Below are 21,520 nucleotides of genomic sequence, written 5' to 3'. Positions count from 1 at the left end.
TAAGTTTAACCGACAGGTGTAAGACACCAATAGAATAGGGTGTTTTACCACGGAAACAATCTGAATTCTCTTTCACAGGCATCCCTAGTAACGTGATTGAAGAAATTCCCAAGTTGTTTATTCATCACCTTCATTTATGTTTTTCAGGGGAACCCAATCAGTATGCGAAGCAGAACGGTGACACCAATAACAACCGACTGTCACAACTAAATGAAACACACTCTGGGGTAAATGGTCGAAGAAGTAGCAGTGAGAAAAATCGAGGTAAGACCAACGTTTCCTTTAACATACAAATAATGAGGCGACGATAATCAGTGACATGGAAAATAGAATCGTAGTATGCTCGTACATCATCATACGGACAAGTATTGCTGTGAATAATTTTACCTGGAAAACTCTGAGACCTCTCACCATATATGAAACTTATATTAAACAAACTACACTTCATAAATTCCAATGCAATTCCAAAGAAGAAAACGAACGATTTTTTGAGTGAATTGAAAATTATTCTGGACGCTCTAATGGTTGAAGTGTTGGACTTGGCCTAAGAATCTCTGGTGCAAATCTCATCATCACCGTCTCACGCAGGGTGTAATAATAATTCAAGTAGGCAAATCGAAATCGGGAAAATTTTGTCTTATAAAACAAAACAGCTTCAGCTACAACAGTAAAATGCTTGTACTGGGTGGAAAGCGTATAAAAAAACGGGTTATTTTCGCGGGTTATCGCGAATTAGTAACTCGATATTGATGCCTTAAACCCGGCACAAAGACCCCGATTTGCTTCGTTAGTAATTTGACTCAATAACAGAAAACATTAAACTAATCTTATAAAAGTTGCCCTACTTCATGGAAGCTTAATTTTGATGATGGTACATCGGAGAAAATACGCTTTGGAAATTTCGCTCGCGTTTGGAACTGTCGGATTTGCTCTATTAATTGATTCTTCAGTTCTTTCTTCAGAAAGCGCGTTATGATATATTCATCAAGTTTTTGCATCTGCAAAACAAAAAATGATTAAAATGACCCATTGGTGTTCTTCTCTTCCAGGATAAATACGAGAATTGATGTATAATTCTTGTACATCCGTTAATTAGTGTATGCATATGAATCGAATATCTTCAATTTAATATTTTCATTAATTATTTCCATACCGAAATGGACTTGTAACCGAACGAGAAGCCGTCTTATCGGTTTTCCCCTCCCCGAGATAAATATGAGAATGGATGAATGAATCATTTTTGAACATTGAATAATAATTAGTGTAAATATTCAAAGCCTGGTCGTAGCTGTCATAGATTGTACAGATTTACAGAATTTTTTTCCTATCTCTTTTATTTTTTATTTTAATTATCAGAGAAAAAATACGTTAAAACGAAAAACAACTTGTTTTTCCGCAAATTTTAAACCATCTTATTTTTGTATAAATTCCGAATTAATCTACCGAGAACGAAAGCCGCTAAATACAACTTATTGGTCATCAGCTAACTTAAATAACGTCAATCAAGATTTAGTTGTTTTTAATAAAAAGATTTCTCAACCACCGTGTATGATGAATTCATTGATAATCGTGCCCTGTAGCATCAAAACGTAAACGATTATAAATGTGTGAGAAGCGTGATTTGAAAAATTATGCTTTCTTGTAATTAGATATACCCGAGGCGTCGGTGACGTCACACTGATTGCGATTCTAGATCATTCAGATTTCGCCGTGTGATCCGCCAGATGGCGCTCGAGAGATGCGTTTTTTTTTTTTTGGAAAATATTCCCGCCATTTTTGTAATGACTGTTGCTCAGTACTGCGGAGTCGCGGAAATTTACGAACGATCCCACACCCTTGACACCGAGTTGATGAAGATTTTGATTCCGACTACCGACTCTCACGCCGGAAATCTAATTTTGATGACCAAATTTTGTCCTATTTTGGCAAATTACAATAGATTTCCCAGCTGAACAAACAAAAATAAAAGTTGTATAGTATGCAAACTTTCTATATTAAACTTGAGAACTCAGAATTTTGGCTAACGATGCCGGTGAGTTATAAATACGATTTCACAGCACTGGGCAAAAGTAATGGTATAGAATGGAATTCCATGTGTTCCAGTAAATTTTCAAGTCAAATTCACCCATCTTGCATCATTCCCCCTTCGTGCGAAAAAAGTCACGCAACCTTGATTCATATTTCCCTTTTAGGAGGTATTAGTATCGGACAAAATGTCGAATGGAATCACCTTCAGTATCAGACCATTTTCCATGAATAAAGTCGCACATCCTTCCCATTTGAGCAGTATTGGCCTGATATACATGCAATGAACTCATCTTCGGCCTTAACCCCAACCATAGGGTAGAACTTTTCTATTCCTTCTGGCATTTCTCTTTCTGAATTTAGATTAGCCGTTCACGATCTGACGCCTCGGTCACATTTTTGATCATCAAGCTATGTTTATGGGTGTTTGACGGGGCGAGACAACGCTGCCTTTCCGATTATATAAAACATTTGACGAATTTTAGGAACAATCAATAATGCTTATTTTTAGACCCTTTCCCTCGGGCGGTTAATCTCCGTACAAGCATGGGTTGTAGGATATAACGCGTTTTCATGTGCTGTCCATGCTTGGAAGTTGGTGCCCCGATAATTTTAAACATCTGCTATGACATTTCACATCAGATCACGCAGCAAAAATATTTAAAATTTCTTGTTAAATAGCTTCAAGTTAATTACATTTGGAATTTTTTCAAATTTTTTTTAATAATTTTTTTTTAAATTAGTAAACAAAAAAGTTGTATTTAACACTAAATTTTTTGAATACGTTATTTTTTTCTTGGAACCTTAAAAAAATACATATTTATAGGGAAATTAATTTTGAAATATCCATGTTTTGACTCAAATTTGCCATTTAACGTTCATATCATACCAGAGATGCTCAAATTCGAACATTTTACTGTTCCGAATACATTCTGAAAATAATTTCAAATATGTCATTTCAATACAGAACACACAGAACTCGATATATATTTAATGAGTTTAATTTGAGATAAGCAGCGATTGTTTGTAGTTTCCCAGGAATTAAAAACGCAATTTTTGATCATACCTAGGCAACTTGCTAATTGCTTGAAATAATAATTTGAAATATCAAATCTAATATTTTGAACATCCCTGTATCAGATCCAATCACAAATTTGGACTGATCGTAAATTTTCGATATTCAATGAGCTGTCCTATTTCATTTTCTTTTTCTCTATTCCAATAATGGAATCATCGATGCACGAAAGTTATTTCTTCTTAGTTTGGTAACATTTTTAAGTTCAATTCGTATTTCCTCGATTGTCTTTTTGAACGACGTATCGCAGACGACAATGCGGCTTCTAATCCCGTTATTTATCCCAATAGGCCAATTCGCATGTAGATTCTTATCAAGTAATTGTTGTTATGCGTTCTATTGAATCAGCCTTGCATAAGTTATGCTTTGTAAATTATCTATGGCCGATCGTATTTTATGATCGACTCCAAAAGGTCATATAAAGGTCAACTGCGCCTCAGGCTGTATTGCAACCTTGAGAAAGATAAACTGCACAACCTAGCGCGTGTAATTTCATTCTCTGAGATGGATCGTGACCCGCTAAAATATGTGTTGTTAAATACGTTTGCATGGTGATTGATGACTGTACATCACTTCTGTGTATGGGAGTTTGATAAACAAAGTTGGCAAAAGAATTTCGGAGTAAAACAGAATTTGGAAGCCATGTTTATATCAACGATTCAAGAGTCTTGCTATTCCGGTGATGTTTCGTTTGAACGAAGTCAGACTACCACAGACCAACATAACAAGATTTTATATTTACTTGAAATTTTTAACTCCATTCTTGCTGCATTGAACGCATTCAATCCATCAGCAGAAATGCATAAAAAATGATCAGTGGTTAGTTTCACGTAAACTTAATTGATGGCATATTTTTGATACCTTGGGTTTCTTCATGACTAACTTTACCTTTCCCTCTATGATACGGACACGAAGGCTTAAACGAAGTAGTACAGGCATGACAATCTGTCAAGGGTGTTGTAATAAAGTATACATGACTCGACAGTCTTGCTAGTGGCTACACATTAACACGTGTGTATTTTTGTAACGCTTTGTCAGACCAAGGTAAAGCTTGTTTACTTAGAGAGGTGCCTGGCATTAGCATAACAGAAATATATTCATGTTAGTACGGAGTGTGTAGCGAGACTACCTTTTCGTGGAAGATATACGGTTTTGTGAATTTGTATGAACGTTTCGCATTCATGCATATTTCTGAAATGAGCATTCTTTTGCGAAGCAAGAAATACAAAAATACTCTAACACAGTGCGATTTGCTGAGAGCGCCGTGTTTTTTTTCCTGTTATTTTGGCGCCGCACGAATGAATAGTTTGGGTACTAGCAGGTATTGCTTAATTGGTTTCTTAGTTGCGAGCTATGGATGTGACTCGTTACTTAGTTTGATACATCATAAACCACTCTTGCGAGTAGAAATGCTAGAAATTATAAGTGCCGTCACCGACAGGGCGACTATCTACCTCTTTAGGTACTCGGATGTCGCGCGCGTCGTCTTCTCGCGGAAAGGTCAAACAAAGGACACACGGAGTTCATTGAAGGGTCACGTCGTCACGCTCTACCGCGTTCTACAAATTTCGCAAAGTAAATAAATCTATGCTCCCGAACGCACCGCGGCGATGTTTGCCTTCTCTTCGCAAATATACGTTTAATGATGTCCTAGCTAATATGTAAATACGCGAAAAGATTGTACACTTTGCTGCCTATACAGCTGGTCAGATAAATTTTTGTAACAAAATTATAGTGTAGTCGCGGTGCGTTTGATCAGTTTGTTTATTTCTTCTGCATTTTATTGGGGCCGTTATCTTCCGAGAGTAATGATTTTTAGGATATTTTGTATAGTACATATACAATAGTACAGGGAAGATTAGGCCGATTGATATGAAAGGTGTCTTATGAGATTATTTTGTAATGTTAAGTTTAGTCATATCATGGGATGACTACAAGCCCTTGTCAGAAGAAAAGGTACAGAATATAAATTGGAAAGTTGTGATGCAATAATACTATCTTTTTTATTTCTAAAAGTTTGGTAAAAAACGCTTTCATTGACGATCGAAACCAGACTTTCACTAGAACTTGACCCTGTCAATAATTAACTATTGACTATTGTAATCACTAAGCTTCAAAAGAGTTCACGCAGTTCACGATTTTTTTTGTAATGAAATGTTGAGTTTCTTATTAATGGTCTGTATTTTAAAAATCTTTAACCGTTGGACGGTTTATTAGTATGTTCGACGATTTTAGCAGAGTTATGAAACACGAAATGTTTTTAAACTTCACAAAATAACCGGTACTCACGAAAATACAGTCAATCGGTACTCATAAAAATACTCTTAACCGGTGTCCACGATAATCCCGTCAACCGGTCAGACAATTTATAAAATCCGAAAATGGAGATCCTAACCATTACCTACGAAATATTAGTTAACCGTTTTTACCTTATCTCAAATAACCTGCGATATTACTCGAGCGTGAGCGCCTGTTTCACCTCTTAAAATCCACCGTCAATTAACTATTCCCACCAAAATATTTTCTCTTTTTAACAAATCCTTGGCGCCTCCATGTCCGTTCGCGGTCAGAAGGGATTCAATATATACTATAGTTTGACTTTAATATACTTCCTTTGCACGCATTCTGGATTTGATATGTGTACATAGGGTTATGGAAAAGATACGTTATTTTCTTGGCTATTATTAATACTTCACGCAAAGATGTGGTCTCAATTTAAAGGAATCCTTTTCCGTGCAGGAGTTTTGTCGTTCCCGGCGATGAATTTCGCTTTGTATTTGCAGTATTACTATTTTTTAATTCTTTATTATTACTATAATATATATGCGCACATTAGAAAATCGGTAATACAACCTATAACATCCATTTAAGATTGAATAAACTAGTCTCTATACATATTAAAACGTACGTGACTTACTATCTGGGGATTTACTATCCAGTCAGGTAGTTTAGTCGGAAAAATTTACCTGATGGGAATAGATGAATGACAACTTGTCAAAACTGAAAGGTCATTGTGGCATTTTACGTCAACATAAAAGTTTTGAAACGTTTTGCTTCAACTGCAGATTTTGCGGCAAACAATAGATGCAATACACATACCCGGTAAATCTGTAACGAATATACGTATATTATGATGTCATATGTATGACAACATTGGACTTTCGACTCCTCATCACGAATCAGGGGGAGTTTGAAATTATGACTCTGGTGAAAACATCGCCAACTCCGAATACAAACCCCTAATTTCTAGTAGTGTGCCGATCATGAAAATGCATATAAACAGATTGAGCGCTCGGTCCATGTAAGTCTTCAAATTCACTACCCGTTCCTCTTAAACAGTGGTTCTCAAACTTTTTAAGCCCCGCCCCCTTTTTAGAAGATTTTTATCAACTTCACACCCCCTCAAAAATTGTCTACGCAATCCATCGTTTGAGAATCACTTTTCTAAAATGTTGAAAATCCTCCAGGCCCGAATCTTCTTTCACAATCCAGTCCACTACCTGCTAAGTTCACATCACTCAAAACAGCAGCTTGCATTGGTTCGTCGTGAACTTTATTTACTCCCAGAATGAAAAACTAGAAATCTCATTATCGCAACACAAATCAAGAAATTTAAGACCACGTTTCGTGTTTCTCACCAACATTGCCAAAAAATTTTATTTCGTCTTAAAGAAAGTGAAATAATCGACGTAAACATACCCTCCTGGGATTGTATTACCCCGTTAGCGAAAGTCAAAAACACGCGACTGGTTTCATTTAACGTATTGTGAATTGAAAGTAAACGAGTAATATTAATAAAGACAAAAAATATAAATATATACTTGTTATTTGAGTTCTCCTATGCTTAACCACCATTGTCAGAATCTATGAATAATAGTCGATGAGAAATATATACTGGCTAGAAATATCGTTCGATTTTGACCAATTTGGTGTATTATGTGCCAAGATAATTCCAACCTATGTACGTCAATCAAAAATGAAACCACGCCTCTTTTATGTTTCGGGCGTTATTAGCCTATCCAGTGATGCAAGTTTCATCAAACAATGATATGTAACGTATGGTTTTATAAATATTGAATAGTTGAAGATTTTTCAGTTTCTATATTAGTTATATTACCTGAAGCTGATTTTTTTCCTTGGTTTGGGCAAACTTGAATCCCGATATCGTTCTAAGTAACATAATTATAAACAATATTTGGCTTTACCTGGGGTTGCTATGCAAGGAGAAATCATTCTAGCTAAATCGGTATATTACAACACAAATCTTAATCTAGATGAATTACATTTCCTATTTTTAATGTTATGTCTTAATCATTTTAATCTCTATTTAATTGTATGTTACGTTGTTTATGCCATAAGCATGAAAATACAAAACACTTTCGACCTCACCTCGGAATTTAATCAACTGAAAAAATTACTTTTGTTAATCCATTTTGCGAACCTCAAAAAATGAAAACGTGTCTAAACAAATACACAGACTGTACTTTATCTATGAATATGTCCTTTATGTAATATTCGTCATTGTGACCTATCTTGGTATTTCACAGTTTGACGACGTTTACCGCAAATTATTATGCCAAACGAAGTAGCGCTTAAAGCGATGTTGTGTCTATTTTGGAAATAATTAAATCGTCGAATTTTGCGTTTTAAACAAATTACTTTTCGTGTTTTGTACTTTGGTTATTGTTACTCTGGAATAATTGAAATTCTATTTCAACTTCAGGTTTTCGTTTAAGTTGAGTGACGGGTGTTTATTTCGCGCCTAGACGCATAATTGTATCTGTTTATTATTTAATGGAAACACATTGTACTGTTTATGCAGGAGGCGACAGTTTAGCAAGTCGCGAAAATATATATTCCCCACGGGTAAGATGTTGATAATTCTGACTTTTATGTTCGATTTATCTATCGTTCGTGAATGGTAATATGTAATCGTTGTTTATAACGTTTTTCAATGCGTTCACGAATAGCTTCCGCCACGCCACAATTGTAAGAAGACCGCCCATTCCTTGGGTGTCAAATTTTATTTTATTTTCGACGATATTTTTAGATCAGCGACAAAATGGTAATTCGATTCATTTTTATTTTGTCAATATTCCCTTATATGAGCCCTATATTTTTATAACAGCTTTTCGCTTTCAGTATTATGGAAATAGCATTCGAAATTTGTGCATGTTAATAAACCAACTCAAACAAGCAACTCTCGTTAATCCAAGAATTCTCGGTTCATCATAAAACATATTTTGGGTTTCGACATTTGTTTTCATTTTTTCCCTATAAATATTTTGGCGATAAATTATTTGGCAGAGATATTCGCAATTTCAATTATCATGTATTGAATAACAGCCGAGTCCGTCGAAATATTTCATTCCATTTTTAGATTTTTAATAATATAAAATGTTGTTGATGCCCTGTCAATTATTCGAGCCGTAATTATGATAAAAAACATCCATTAAAATAGAATTTTTCTTTCTATTAAACCAATTTGGCGATCCAGAAGTGTGTGTACCAATATGGCGGTAACCAATTTTGTTTGCCTACTTTACACAAAGTTGTGTAAAGGGACTGAAACCTATGGGCAGGGGGTATATTCACTTACCGTACACTCATACACACACCGGGGTACACTCACCAAAAAATCGGAATAAAATTATGGCCTAACCCTAACCTGGTACACACACTACGGGAGTACACCTATTTATAATATCCATAATCAAGATATTCCTTCTATTTATATTCACCAAAACGTTGTTTCGAAATATTATTTTATATAAATTGTTGTCTGTCTTAGTTTATAGACTTACTCATTCTTGTTGAATTGTTTACAGTTGTTAGGTGATAAACCTTTGTGAACTCTTTTGTGCATTTCAAATTTTTTGGACAAAAAAATCATGATACATAAAAATGTAAGATATATTTTCATTTATGCCTCAAAATTTAGCGTTATTTGTATTTTTTTTTTTTTCAATTCGCTAAAAAAATAAAAATTTGCCTTTCTATTCTCACTGGGCGGATACGGAAAATCAAAGCATACCTCGATGGCTGACTAAAATACAGAGCGCGTATATTTTTTATTTTATACGATCGTCTCCGGTTGCTTTTTAATGGCTTTTTAACAAGGAATAACCGCGCAATTTAACTCTCTATACAGGCCATTAAGCGCTAGTCAGCGTTGTATTTCCTTGTCAAATGAAGACTGTTTCATGTCAAAATTCTTTAGCATGGGTATTATCACGGCAACGAATTTTGGTTTATACCCACAATTGGAAATTTATGGCGTATATTTGTGTAAATTTTTTGTAAATTTCGAAATTTTTCCGAAATTTTCAGTTTTGACTGTACATTAGCCTTTGATTAACCCGATACATAGATCAAAAGTTCATTTTCCAGGGCGAAAGGTCACGCAATCTATATATGGCGAGTTTAAAGCGTGGCATTTTGCGTTTAAAAATACAATCTTTGACGCAAATCAAAACACCTTGTCTAACCCCTGTGAAAACATGCAGCTTCCTTATTTGATAATGCATGTAGGAAAGTGCATTTCGCATTTTGAAGCAATTTGCTTTACTGGTCGCGACAGTGGTATGAGATTTTCATGGTATATTAGTCGTCTGCTTGATAGCATTATTTGAATTTTAAAATTATACAGTCGTTTTTATAATTAAATATCAGTATCAGTTAGTTTGATCTACTATGAAGGCATAGCCGTTTGTCAATTTACCATTTACAACAATGGGGTTTTCCGTGATGATGGGGACTAACATTTTTAGATTTAACTAGAGGTATACCAGAAAATTGTCCCTAACAAGCGAGGGAATTTGCCTTATATGATTATATCTAAGAGTTACGTATGAACAATTATAACCCAAAAATGACCTCAAAATTTTTGAAATAAAGGTCAATTTTTTTAATGTAAAAATGTACTGATGATATATTATGTGTTTTAGCAATACCACCTGTCAAAGATTTCATATTAGATAATGATTCAGCTAGTTCTCAAATCTAAGTTACATTTCATAAACAGCATACGCGGCGGATTGTAATATTAAGCTGGGACGCCATCTTTGTTTATCTTCTCATAAATAACATCCGTGGGTAAAAAAATTCTGATACATTACATGGAAACGAGACCTGGGCCAAACTTGATAAAAATATATTCATCGTAATATGAAAAAAATTTTGTTTTGTCCGATTTACGAGGTCCGGTTTTGTCCGATGTTTGATCGGCAGTAAATTTTGCTTCGATGAACGATATTTGACCCGCAAATCGGTAAGAATTATGACGTTAACGACCCGCTTGTGTAGTGGTTATGGCAATGTAAAGATATTTGGAGTTAGTCGTTTTAGTACAAAACATAGAGCTAGTTATATTTTTTCAATTGATTTGTTTTTTACTGAGTTAGGGACATAGTTTGCGTATTTTGATAGTGGTTATGGCAATATAGAGATATTTGAGTTGGTGCTATTTTTCGATGCGCTATCGGAATGTTGATTTCCTTTAGTATCAGATATTGTTCGCATTTAGAGAGCAAGTTATTTTTTTTTTAATTGAAAGTTTTTTAATGAGTTAGCCACGAATTGCATAATTTGACGTAATTCGATATGCGCATTCAACTCTTTGACCCGGTAGTTATTAAAAATCGTTTGTTAAATTTTCAACGTATTGTTTTTTAAACATTAGCTGTCATTAGTAGTCAGAATTCGTCGATGATACCAGACTCTGAATTGTTTGGTATTTTAGGTTCTCAGTACAATGTACAAGTTCCAGGAGATCGTCCATTATATGCTAGCTGTTTTGGATATTCTCAACAGTCGAAATAGAGTTTACCTTTTGATTTTTATTCGTTCCCTCATGTTCCTCACGAACTGCATGTAGTAATATACCGTAATCAGTTTTTAGCTTAATCTAGGGTTCCCGAGAGTAAATTGTCACTTGAAATTTGATTCTGAAATAATTGTACGGCATTAACAAAATTGGTATGTATATTATATGTCGACTGGTATAGAAACCCATTTAGATGACGGAAAATAAAAATTTCATTGATATTTTCCTATAACAAACCCGTATCCAATTCGAAAAATGTTTTTTTTATAAAACAGCATCCCTCAAAATGCATCGTTTTATCATTGTAGAATATGAAAATAGGATTAATTATCAACGCACGGAAACTTGATTACATGTAAAAAGTCTTATTCTTGATTTTGCATATTATTAGATAAATGAAAAAAAAAATAGAATTCATTTACTAATTTTTACTGTTGCTAAAAACACTGATATGGCATCTCGTTATGTGGGCACAAAATATTGAGTTACAAAACCACGGGGTGAAAAAGAGGACACGGGTGAAATTTTTATTTAAAATTTACAGAAAGAAAAGTCACTTGATAGGTACTCTTATCCGTGTGGTTTTTTCCGAGCCTATATTTCAAACCCGTCTTGGCTTGTCCCATTAGCTAAATACCATTTAGTCGCATTTCACGTATGTAGCCTCACTTGATTATGCCAAAAAATAATGATATCTAACCCCGCTATTAACTTTTACGGGTCTTTAGCTTAAAAACAGCGATTTTGCACGCTATTTTATGATTTTAGGGTTTGGTCACGCCCCAATGAACTTTTTCAATCATGCGTGACGTCGCGGGTAGAAGTATCTATAATTTAGTTTTCTGGATTTACGCACGGCAAGGTAATTCGGAATAGCTACGACATATTTACTCAGGTTATAATTTGGACCAGCGGAACAGCGAGAGCGCATTAAAGTTAGATACCATACTCTGAACAGTGGTCCCATTGATCTCCAAAACTTGTTAACGTTAGCAGAAGTCGTATTTACTCGCTTAGCGTTGTTTATTATCTGGATCTTAGCTAACTAAACATAGATGGTTTTATAAACCGAGGTCAGCATTTTCTCTTTCACAGGAAAAATCGGTTGCCGATGCATTCAGAAAACTATGCTCTGTGCATCTCCTAAAATGTATTGTTTTGCCTGTATTTTAAAGTGAACTTACGGAATGCCCCAACAGCTTTGTTTACTATCTGGATCTTGCTAACCAAACGTATAGAGTTTTTCAAACAGTTATCATCAGTTTCTGTTCTACAGGAGAATTCGTTTGCCAATGCATTCAGAAAACTATGCTCTGTGCATCCCCTGAAATGTATTGTTTCATCTTCATTCCAAAGTGAACTTACTGAATGACCCCAACAACAGTTTCATTTCTATTGCCTAAACTTTTTACATGTCTTCTCTTCATATTGGTTTCTGTGCAATATAGAAAATAGTTTTACGTATCTTAGGGTTTTCGCAGGTATTGAATTTCGGTTGCTCTGTTGTTTTTACTGGGAATTTCAAAGTGCGAGAAAAACATTCCATTCATAAACTAACCCTTTTCGGTGACGATTTATTGGGCGTAATTGATGTAAACTATTATTTTCATAAAATTAATATTTTATTTTCGTTCATTCTAGTCCTGATTTCGTCTTTTTAAAACGATCATTTTTCATCAGTGCGAATTTGCTATTTTCTTTCGGGTTATATAAATTCATTAATAGTTTATCGGCTAATGGAATTCCACTTAGGCGGTGCTATATTATATTAGCAGTTATACTCACGGAACGCGCTATAAAGGGTTAAGAATCTGTGATAACCAAGGCGCCGCTCTATGTCACGTTATTTAGACAAGTTGGCTCTTAATTAGGTGTCGAAAGCTACAAGTTGAACAGCTGCGTTCGACATAGCAGCCTTGCTAATTTAACTAGTTAGGAGTGCTGGGAGCATAATCATAGATGCAAAGATTGTCTGCATGTATGGAATTAGATATGATGACCCGTGTGGCTGTGAGTGACGTGCGCATGAACTTGAATTAGATTAAGTTGGAATGTAGCAGGCATTGAGTCGTGATTGATAGTTCATCTCCATAAAGAATATTTTAATTTTACCCTTTGCCCGAGGAATTTTATACCAAATTTAGCAGTTTATTTGAGGGTTCCTGTCAGATATTTGTTTTTCAAAATGGCGTCTTTCTAAAGAATGAATATTTCGCAATTTTCATAGAATATCTCAAATTTTCTGTTATTTTAAATGAATTAATGAAAAATATATTCACTGTACTCTTATCTGTTGAATTTAAATTCTTTTGACGTTTCAAAAATTGAGCAAAATGCTAAGTTTAGTAAAAAGTCCCTCGAGTATAGTGGAGTTGTTTTCCACACTCGTTAACGTGTTTTCTAATCCCGATGGAGTCTGACATAACGCGCAGGAATGTTTAGTTGTCCACCCGCTTCCAATTTCGTTACCGTTGGTCCTGGTTTAAATTGTTGTCAAACCAAAGTTTAGAAATGAAGATTATTTATAGGAGAAGCTTGGTCAGACATTATTTGAGGTGAAACGCCATCGAATATAAAATTTATGGTTTTGTTTGTAAAGCCTACCCGCTGTTACGGAACGCTTGTTGACAATTTGGCGGCTAAAACTTTTCATGACGAATTTTATCGACGCGTCTTGTACGACTTCATTATTTACTATATTTTAAGCAAGGTAAACTTGTCAAAATTCGTTCTAATATACAAAATAGTAATAAAGTCCAAAATTATCTCATTTTTGAATGTGTTGTATTCAAAGAAGTGTAAATTTATTTACCCTTATCTCTTGTGTTTGTCCATTTTATATTGTACGCTAATTTTGAGCATTTTGCGTAGTTCCAAGTTTTTCTATTTTCGACGAATTGCAACAAAACCGGATGTATCATTTTCATTTTTTTGGCTTTCCTTTTTCTTGTTGGTTTTCCCCGTCTGATACATGTTACTGCTGCAACATGGTTGACCTTCGCCGTGGTTGTTATTTATATCAAATCATAGCCAACACAAGTATATTCGTATTATGTCGACGATGCGATTTAAAATAGTAATGATATTCGAATTTGTTGATGTATCTAATATAATTGTAGTCAAGAAATAAAAGAAATAAGGCTTATAAAATCAGAAACTTGGGACAACATTTCAGAATGTTTTACAATACTTAGGATCGCTTCGCCATGAATTCTAATATTAAGTTCCTACTTTTCCCCCTCAAAATGGTAGTATGAACCGTTATAAAAATACCGAGATTCATAACGTTGGCTATTGTCGCATTCTGGTTCAAAATGGCGTCGTAGGATTAGATACCACCATATTTTTCGTTGTTAATGTGGCGTGATATTCCAATCAGAAACGCAGGTGAAATTTCTTCTCGGGCATACGTGCAAAATTATGACTAAATTCTATTAGCGGATAGGAAAGATTTTGATCAAATTTTTCTTCCCTGATTGTGTTTTACCAACCCCTAAACGAACTCAAATTTTTGGGCGAACATAATATGGGTCGAAAGTTGCGAACTTCCTCGACTATTGTATTAATTGGGGTTTATGGTCTTACCTAGGAAGTCAGTAATTTTAAGAGAATAGGTGAACACCATTTGAATAGATGTTATTTTGAGTTGCACAGATAGGAAGAAATTAATCATCACGTATGCTATTGAAAAGTATCCTACCTTCAACTGAATCAAAAAAATATATCGCGAAAAGATTCGTCCACAATTTGACCTTCGGAATGTCTTCCGTCCATTCATAACGACGTCATCAGAAAAAGTGTTTGTGACCTCATAATGGGATTCGTCATACAATTCCGTGGTATTGTTTTGCCGTATCATATCATATATATAAATATCTGTATAACGGAATATCCATTGCGCATTGTTCGGCACCGCGAAACCATTAACAAGACCGCATCACCAGGGAATTTTATTCCGTCCTAGGGTGGACAATATATTGACGGTGCCCTTTCACATAAGCCCCATACATGCCGGGTCATTATGTAGCTCTGCAAAGTAATAACTACGACGCAAGATACTCGAAAGCGTTAAGAGTGTGCGTCAGAGATAGAATGGCTCTTCAGCTCACCATAGGAAGCATCCTCTCCGACGATTATTGTAGTTTTCAGATCTGGTTGTGATGGTTTCCTAACCGCAACGCTTGTACTAACGTAAAGTGTCAGTTAGTCGGATAACGATTTATAGTATGAGGCCTCTTTAGTGATCAATTCATGAACAGTATAGAAAAGCAGCATATTTTCAAAGACAATTTTGTATTGAGAATACAAATTATATCAGAATAGTTTAAAATCTGTGGAATTGGTCTTGTAGCAGCAATTCTCTATAGTAACACGACTGCAGAAGCGATGGGATTCTGTAGTTCATCTGCACAACACCAGGGTACATATCATTTACGAGTGTTTAGGTATTTGAAGCATCTTTTTCGGCATCGTTATGAGGAGAATAAACATACATAGACTATACTATGCGCTTTTTTATCAATATCTCTACAAAACTACTTTGATTTAACAATTACTTGGCTGTTCTAAAAGATTGATCTTGGACTGTAAGACTTTTTTCTGCTCGCCAGTTCCTAGTATTCGTTTTATGCGTGCATGACAAATGATGCTTGGATATAATGAAGGCTTGATGAATAGCAGTCGCAATTTCGGTTGAAATCTTACCATTCAAAATTTGATTTCACTGCGAAATTTCGTAGTAAAAACTGTATTTTTCATTGTCCGAAATCTAGCAGCGAATTTTTAAATAATAAAAAAATGTTGTGCAATGTGCATACTTATTCAGTTTTTTATAAAGTAATTTCCAAAATTTTAATTCCACTAAATAATGAAACCAAATACATTTTTAATCTAAATAAATCATGCATCATGTTTTTCCATAAATAACAAATTATATGGTTTTCTCATTACGAAATCAGGCTTCAGTGGTTCGTAATAGGTCAGTCCTAAACTTTTCGCCCCTCTTAACGAACGCTTAACAAACGCTAAACATGCTTTTGTTTTTTGTTTGTTTTACTATAATTTCACAAATTGTTTTCTGGGGTCTAATAGGTCAAGAGCGCTCTAGACACGCGAGCACAGCTGGGTTAGTTCGTTGAAGTACATGGAATTGGATTATCCAGCACTTATTCGCCTGCGTGGCATTTGTAATCTGCCGTTTTGTGGTACCGAGTTATGGAGGATTAGGGTTTATCGTTAGTAAAGGCAAGGACTTTGGTTTGGTTTATATTGATTTATGTCAATCTTAGATAGACTCGAGCAAAATTGGGCAGGCAAAAACTGTTAATAATGGGTCCGAATTTATCGACTGATACATTAACTGCCATCATTCAGATGATGGATTTAGGCGTTTCAACAAGTGACAAATCTCTGTAAGTTGACTGTCCCTTTATTGTAGATGATTTTTTAGTATGTCTTTGAAGGATTTTTTGCGCGCCGAGCGATTAATGGATATGAGCTAACAACAAGTTGAAAGCGGGGAGCACACATTTTGAAAAAAAAAAAAAGAATTGAAGACTATTTGACAGAATGCTTAAAAACAAGTCTTTTTGTTGGAAATATCGCCACGGCGTTATTCGTAAAAAAAGGTTTCAGCGTTACTTAGCTATTATTAGAGTATAAATGCAATTTTGAAAAGTTTGCATTGTGCAACTTCAATGAATTATTTCATCACAATGCCAATATTTACCCTCGACCATTTATTTGCGTTATCATGAACTGCAAATACATCTTCTTACCACACTATTAAAGATTTACAGCAATGTTACTCGGATTTCAATATTTATGTAAAGAATATTACAGAATATTTTAATGACATTGGAAAAATCAATTACACCGCGATATTTATGAAATGTGTTTTCTGATAAATAGTAATCTCAAGATTCGGAAACTCTGAAATGAGAATACACTTTTTCGAAATCCTGGGCATCTGCAATTGGGTAAAATCTGAAAATCTTTGTTGTTTTTGTACAAGAATAATAACTACGGATCAATGGAAAACATGTTGTTGTGAAATCTCCATATCGGTGTTTAAAATCAATGCAATAAAATTAAATTAAACGCAAGATTGCTATCGACATAATCTGTAATTTTTGGATTTGAAGAATTCAATTCCATTGCACTCGATAATGAATTATGTTGTATTTCTTATCAAGATTTGCATTTGAAATCAAATTTTGAAACTTCTGGACAATATTATTGCTATTGGGAACATGGCGCCATTTTCGTCAGCTTATAATTTTTCAATGTAGATAAACTGTAATTATTTTTTGTTTTGTTTAATTAAGAGATTAAAATGACGGTTCGAAGTCTCGGAGTAAAACAACAGTTTGCTTATTAAATAACAATTGGGATGCTTAAACTATATAACAATAGCGGTAATGTGGGTTAAACGCCGTTTAAATTTATACAATAGACTTGGATAGCAATAAAACCGATGATTACCGATTATAGGGGGCAATTACTGACGCGATACCGAAGCTCAAGAAATCGAGAAGTTCTCTCAAATTTTCCCCCGATTCTCTCGTTTTACCCTCTCTCTAATCGCGTTTTTCATGCCAATTCTCTCGAATTTTTTGATTCGCGAAAACTACAATATAACTACCATCTCTATCGCGTCCATTATTCAGACAGGGTGGATTTAAAAATGCGATAAAAGTCGAGATAGGGATGTACTTCGTTGTGGAAATGATAGGATTAAATTTAGATAGGATTTAAGAGGATTATATGATTGAAAATGCCTTTATTTTCAATAGCGTTATTGTCTAGACTTTTTATTTGGCGTGGATAGCTGCGTTCACAGCTTAGATATTGCAAAAGACTGTCAAAGAGTTCCATTATGCAAAGATAAGTAGCGACATTTGTAGATACGAGATGCCAAAAAATATCACAGTTCCAGCGTTATTCAATAGCATAGGGCAGTGAGTAGATCTGCCCCTAAATTTGAATACCAATTGATTTGAATTGATCAATTTACTATAGATAGTATTAGTTGACCAGCCTATTAGACGAAAGAACTTACATCCATGTCATTTTCTGCCATTGAAGGAGAGAAGTATTTCTTGAAGAATTCGCGCGATTTTGGTTCATTGCATATAACAAAAGATATATTACATTGCCAATTACTTGCAGAGTTGGCAATCATTCGCAAAAAAAACTAAGGTCAAGTCTGGACTAGGAAAGTCGTGCTCATTTTTTATATTCTTTCTTGATTGCAAGTGTGAATGCATGTATTGGACGTTCGTAGTTTCACAACGGGGCAAGTGATGACATATCGATGACATTGTATAACTGAAAAGGTCGTTTCCGCTTCACGCCGCGCCTTTTGTTTTATTTTATTTTTCTAGCATGAATTCGCGTGAATTTTTAATGCCTGCATAAGCATGCGCTTTTCAATTAGTCTATATACAGTATTATCGGATGTGGCTTTCGGCGCTTCCGGGGACGATACGGGGATTTCTGTCTCCATGGCGACAATCGTGGTCGCTGTTCTGTAGTACAAGGGCCAAGTACGTCACAAGCATGATTGTAAAAATTTGAATTTAAGTAAAATTTCGTGTGTTGATAGTATCAACACAGTCAGCTTGGGGTATTAATTATGGATAGGTTTTTCATTTTTTGTGCCACATTTTTTGTCAAGTTTCGACCCAAACTGTCGCATTGTGTTTTTTATTATTTTTGAAGACAATTCAACACGCCAATTTCTTAAATTGATGATGTTTATTGGAAAATTAAAATGTGAAAATTTGCGCCAAACAGGAGCGAACAAACGAAAATTGTAAATTTACCTCAGAAAACACAATTTTCATTATTAATGGTATCCTATATATTTTTATGTAAGAAATGACTTATTTGATGATTATTTCTGCAATTTGAAATGATGCAGGGTCCAAGTCGTCAATGCTATTTTGAAACCATACATTTATTCTGTCCTGAAATCTGTGGTTACGAACTTACGGGCCAGGTTGTTGCTGTTCGCTGACGTCACGAGTTCTTTATTTACTTTTTCGTGAGTCACACCGCGATTTTAGATCCATTCTAGATTTCACGATTAAATTTTCGTCATAAACAATATAACAAGAAGCCGTGGCTGTGATAGCAAATGTGTGTGTGCCTGGGGCTAATTCTTCGATCTTCGCGTTACAAGCCGCATCTCGTTGAATAGGCATTGTAATTGCAATCATGTGTGCTATTACAAGGACCATGGATAGGAATCTACAATCTTGACCCGAACTTTGTAACATATATCTTTAATCCAATCCTGAACCGTTCATAAAAGTTCATATTATGAGTCAAATTTTCGTAATACACGTTGTGCATATTTTACAGTGGTCTTGTGGCATTTGGTTTGGTGGTCGCACTGAATAAAGTTTCATTTTATTTTAAAGGGTCACAAAGAGGTCAAATTTAACCACACGATGGCGCTTGTTTTTATCCAACAAATTACGTCACCGATAAAGCCAGCACGATTTGTTTAGTTTATGTTTTGCTAACGTTTGCGTTTTATTATTATGTTTGTAATAAAATTACAAGAAAAAAGACGAATAATTCGTGCTTTAACAAATTTTTCGACTAGGAAAAAAATTCTCGCCGTTTAAGAATCCATATAAAATTAATCGACCGGAACGACACCATGTCAGCAATTTCTTTGGAAATCTCCAGCTGAAATTTTATTTGGTCACTTTTTGTTTGGCCGTTCCAGCAAGTAAGAATTACTAATATTCCTGTTAGGAGCGTGTAGCACCAGTTATTTATATTTCAATTTTATGTGAAGAATGTCGAATTTAGGTGATATGTTTGCTAATAAATTTCGGGTCTTGAATTTGCATTGAAGATACAGAATGATTATTCATTTTTAATTCCATGGCTGTGATCATTTGATGTGTGTGCATGACAGCAAATTATCTCTTATCACTCCTTTTTATCTGTATTCCAACCATGCCGCGGGTTATGCAATCTTGACGGTAGCACGAAAACTATTATGATTTTCAACATCGACATTGGTCCATTTGGGTTTAATTATCGCACAAACGCACTTGCTCTTTTTCTCTCTTTCTCTCTTATGTTTTGTTGCTTTCTTCGTGAAAATTATTAAAAATTTATCTTGCGGTTACCGTCGCATGCACAACGTGCCTCGACTGTACACAAGGCGAAGCGTTGGCTGTAAGCTATTGCGGTACATACAGGAAACACCGCTTTCGTTATTATTGCGCTGTTCTACAGGTAGGACGGTTCTAATAGGTATTGCGAAGTATCGAAGCTTAGCTGTAAGCATTTTTGTTACCTGCAAGGCTATTTAGATGAAAATTTTTAATACGTGGTCGATGTTTCTACATAAGATTACCATTTTGAGAAAAAGCGATTCAAAAGCTTCAAATCATTGTTAGCGTACTCAGACAGGCCGTAATTTAGCTTTCAAATAAATTATGAATAATGTAGAGACTGATGATTAATATTTTTTCGACTCAAATGTAAAGTAGCAAACTTATACAACGCTTATGCAATGTGAAACGGTAAACAACCAAATGTGCCAATGAGTAAGAAGTATGATCATGTTCTATCTTGATTTTCGTTTCACGATCGCACGTTTTTACGGTTTTACGCTTTTCTGAATGTGAATTATTACTCTTATATACACATTCACGCTCTGGTGAAGTTACTTCGATCATACTTGGCAAGACTACTTTGTATCTATGGCCTACATGTGGGCGCTCCAGAAGTGTGTGTACCAATATGGAAGTCACTAATTTTGTTCGCCTATTTTACATCAGGTTGTGTAAAGGGACTGATTACTATGGGCAGGGGAATATTCACTTAGCTAACAGAGACAGTCCCCGAACCCGTAATAGAACTAAAATAGGGAAAATCGGAATAAAATTGTGGCCCAACCCACATATGTTCTGATAATAGTATAATAAAGACCAATCAGGTACTAAAAATTACTGAACCGTTATTTAGTTTGGCGTATTTTTGTGAATAAATTTTTATTCCGTCTTACAGACTTTGTGAATCCATCAGAAAGTACCAATTTATCAAATTTTAAACATGCAAATTTTAAAAAAAATGTTGAAAAATATTATCAGGAACACTGTTTTTGTCTCGACTAATCAATATCATGTAAATTAATCATATCAATTTCTGATTCATACTTGAATGGGTTTTTACTCGGCGTATCTGTGGCTACGGATGTTTCAACATCCATGGTCATAGATACGCCGAGGAAAATCCATTCAAAGTAGTTATTAATTTCAATTAGATCAAGATTTAATTCAAGATTCAAAAATGTATGCAAATGTTCCCCACTGTGAAATAGCTTTCGGCTAGATTAATGTTTTTATGTTGATAGTTGGTTTTTATTATTCCGATATAATACAGACTGAATATGCTGTAAAACATGGCCGCAGATGAATATCTCTTTTTCAGTCACGTACGCTTTACCAGCCATAGTTTTTTGCAATGCCTAAATCATTCGAGTCATTGTGTAGTTAGTGCAGAGGCACAATCTTCAGATCTTGAAAGTTGTTGAAGGCGCCCCTGCGCGTGGCTTCCTCATAACA

The 21,520-nt window shown here is 34.9% G+C and overlaps 1 protein-coding gene across 2 annotated transcripts in view; it reads left to right on the top strand.

Moving 5' to 3' along the window:
- The window catches only part of LOC120348636 (thyroid hormone receptor beta-like), a 69,759-nt gene that overhangs the window by 38,843 nt on the left and 9,396 nt on the right, over window positions 1-21,520 (top strand). For both annotated transcript variants that reach the window (XM_039418816.2, XM_039418817.2), the window contains one exon: window positions 148-264. In XM_039418816.2, coding sequence (XP_039274750.2) covers window positions 148-264 — 117 coding nt within the window. The remainder of the gene's footprint in view (window positions 1-147; window positions 265-21,520) is intronic.

The sequence above is a fragment of the Styela clava genome, chromosome 1 (assembly GCF_964204865.1).
Source record: "Styela clava chromosome 1, kaStyClav1.hap1.2, whole genome shotgun sequence".
Taxonomy (NCBI): Eukaryota; Metazoa; Chordata; class Ascidiacea; order Stolidobranchia; family Styelidae; genus Styela; species Styela clava.
The sequence above is the reverse complement of the archived record's forward strand: the minus strand, read 5'-3'. Positions and strand labels throughout refer to the sequence as shown.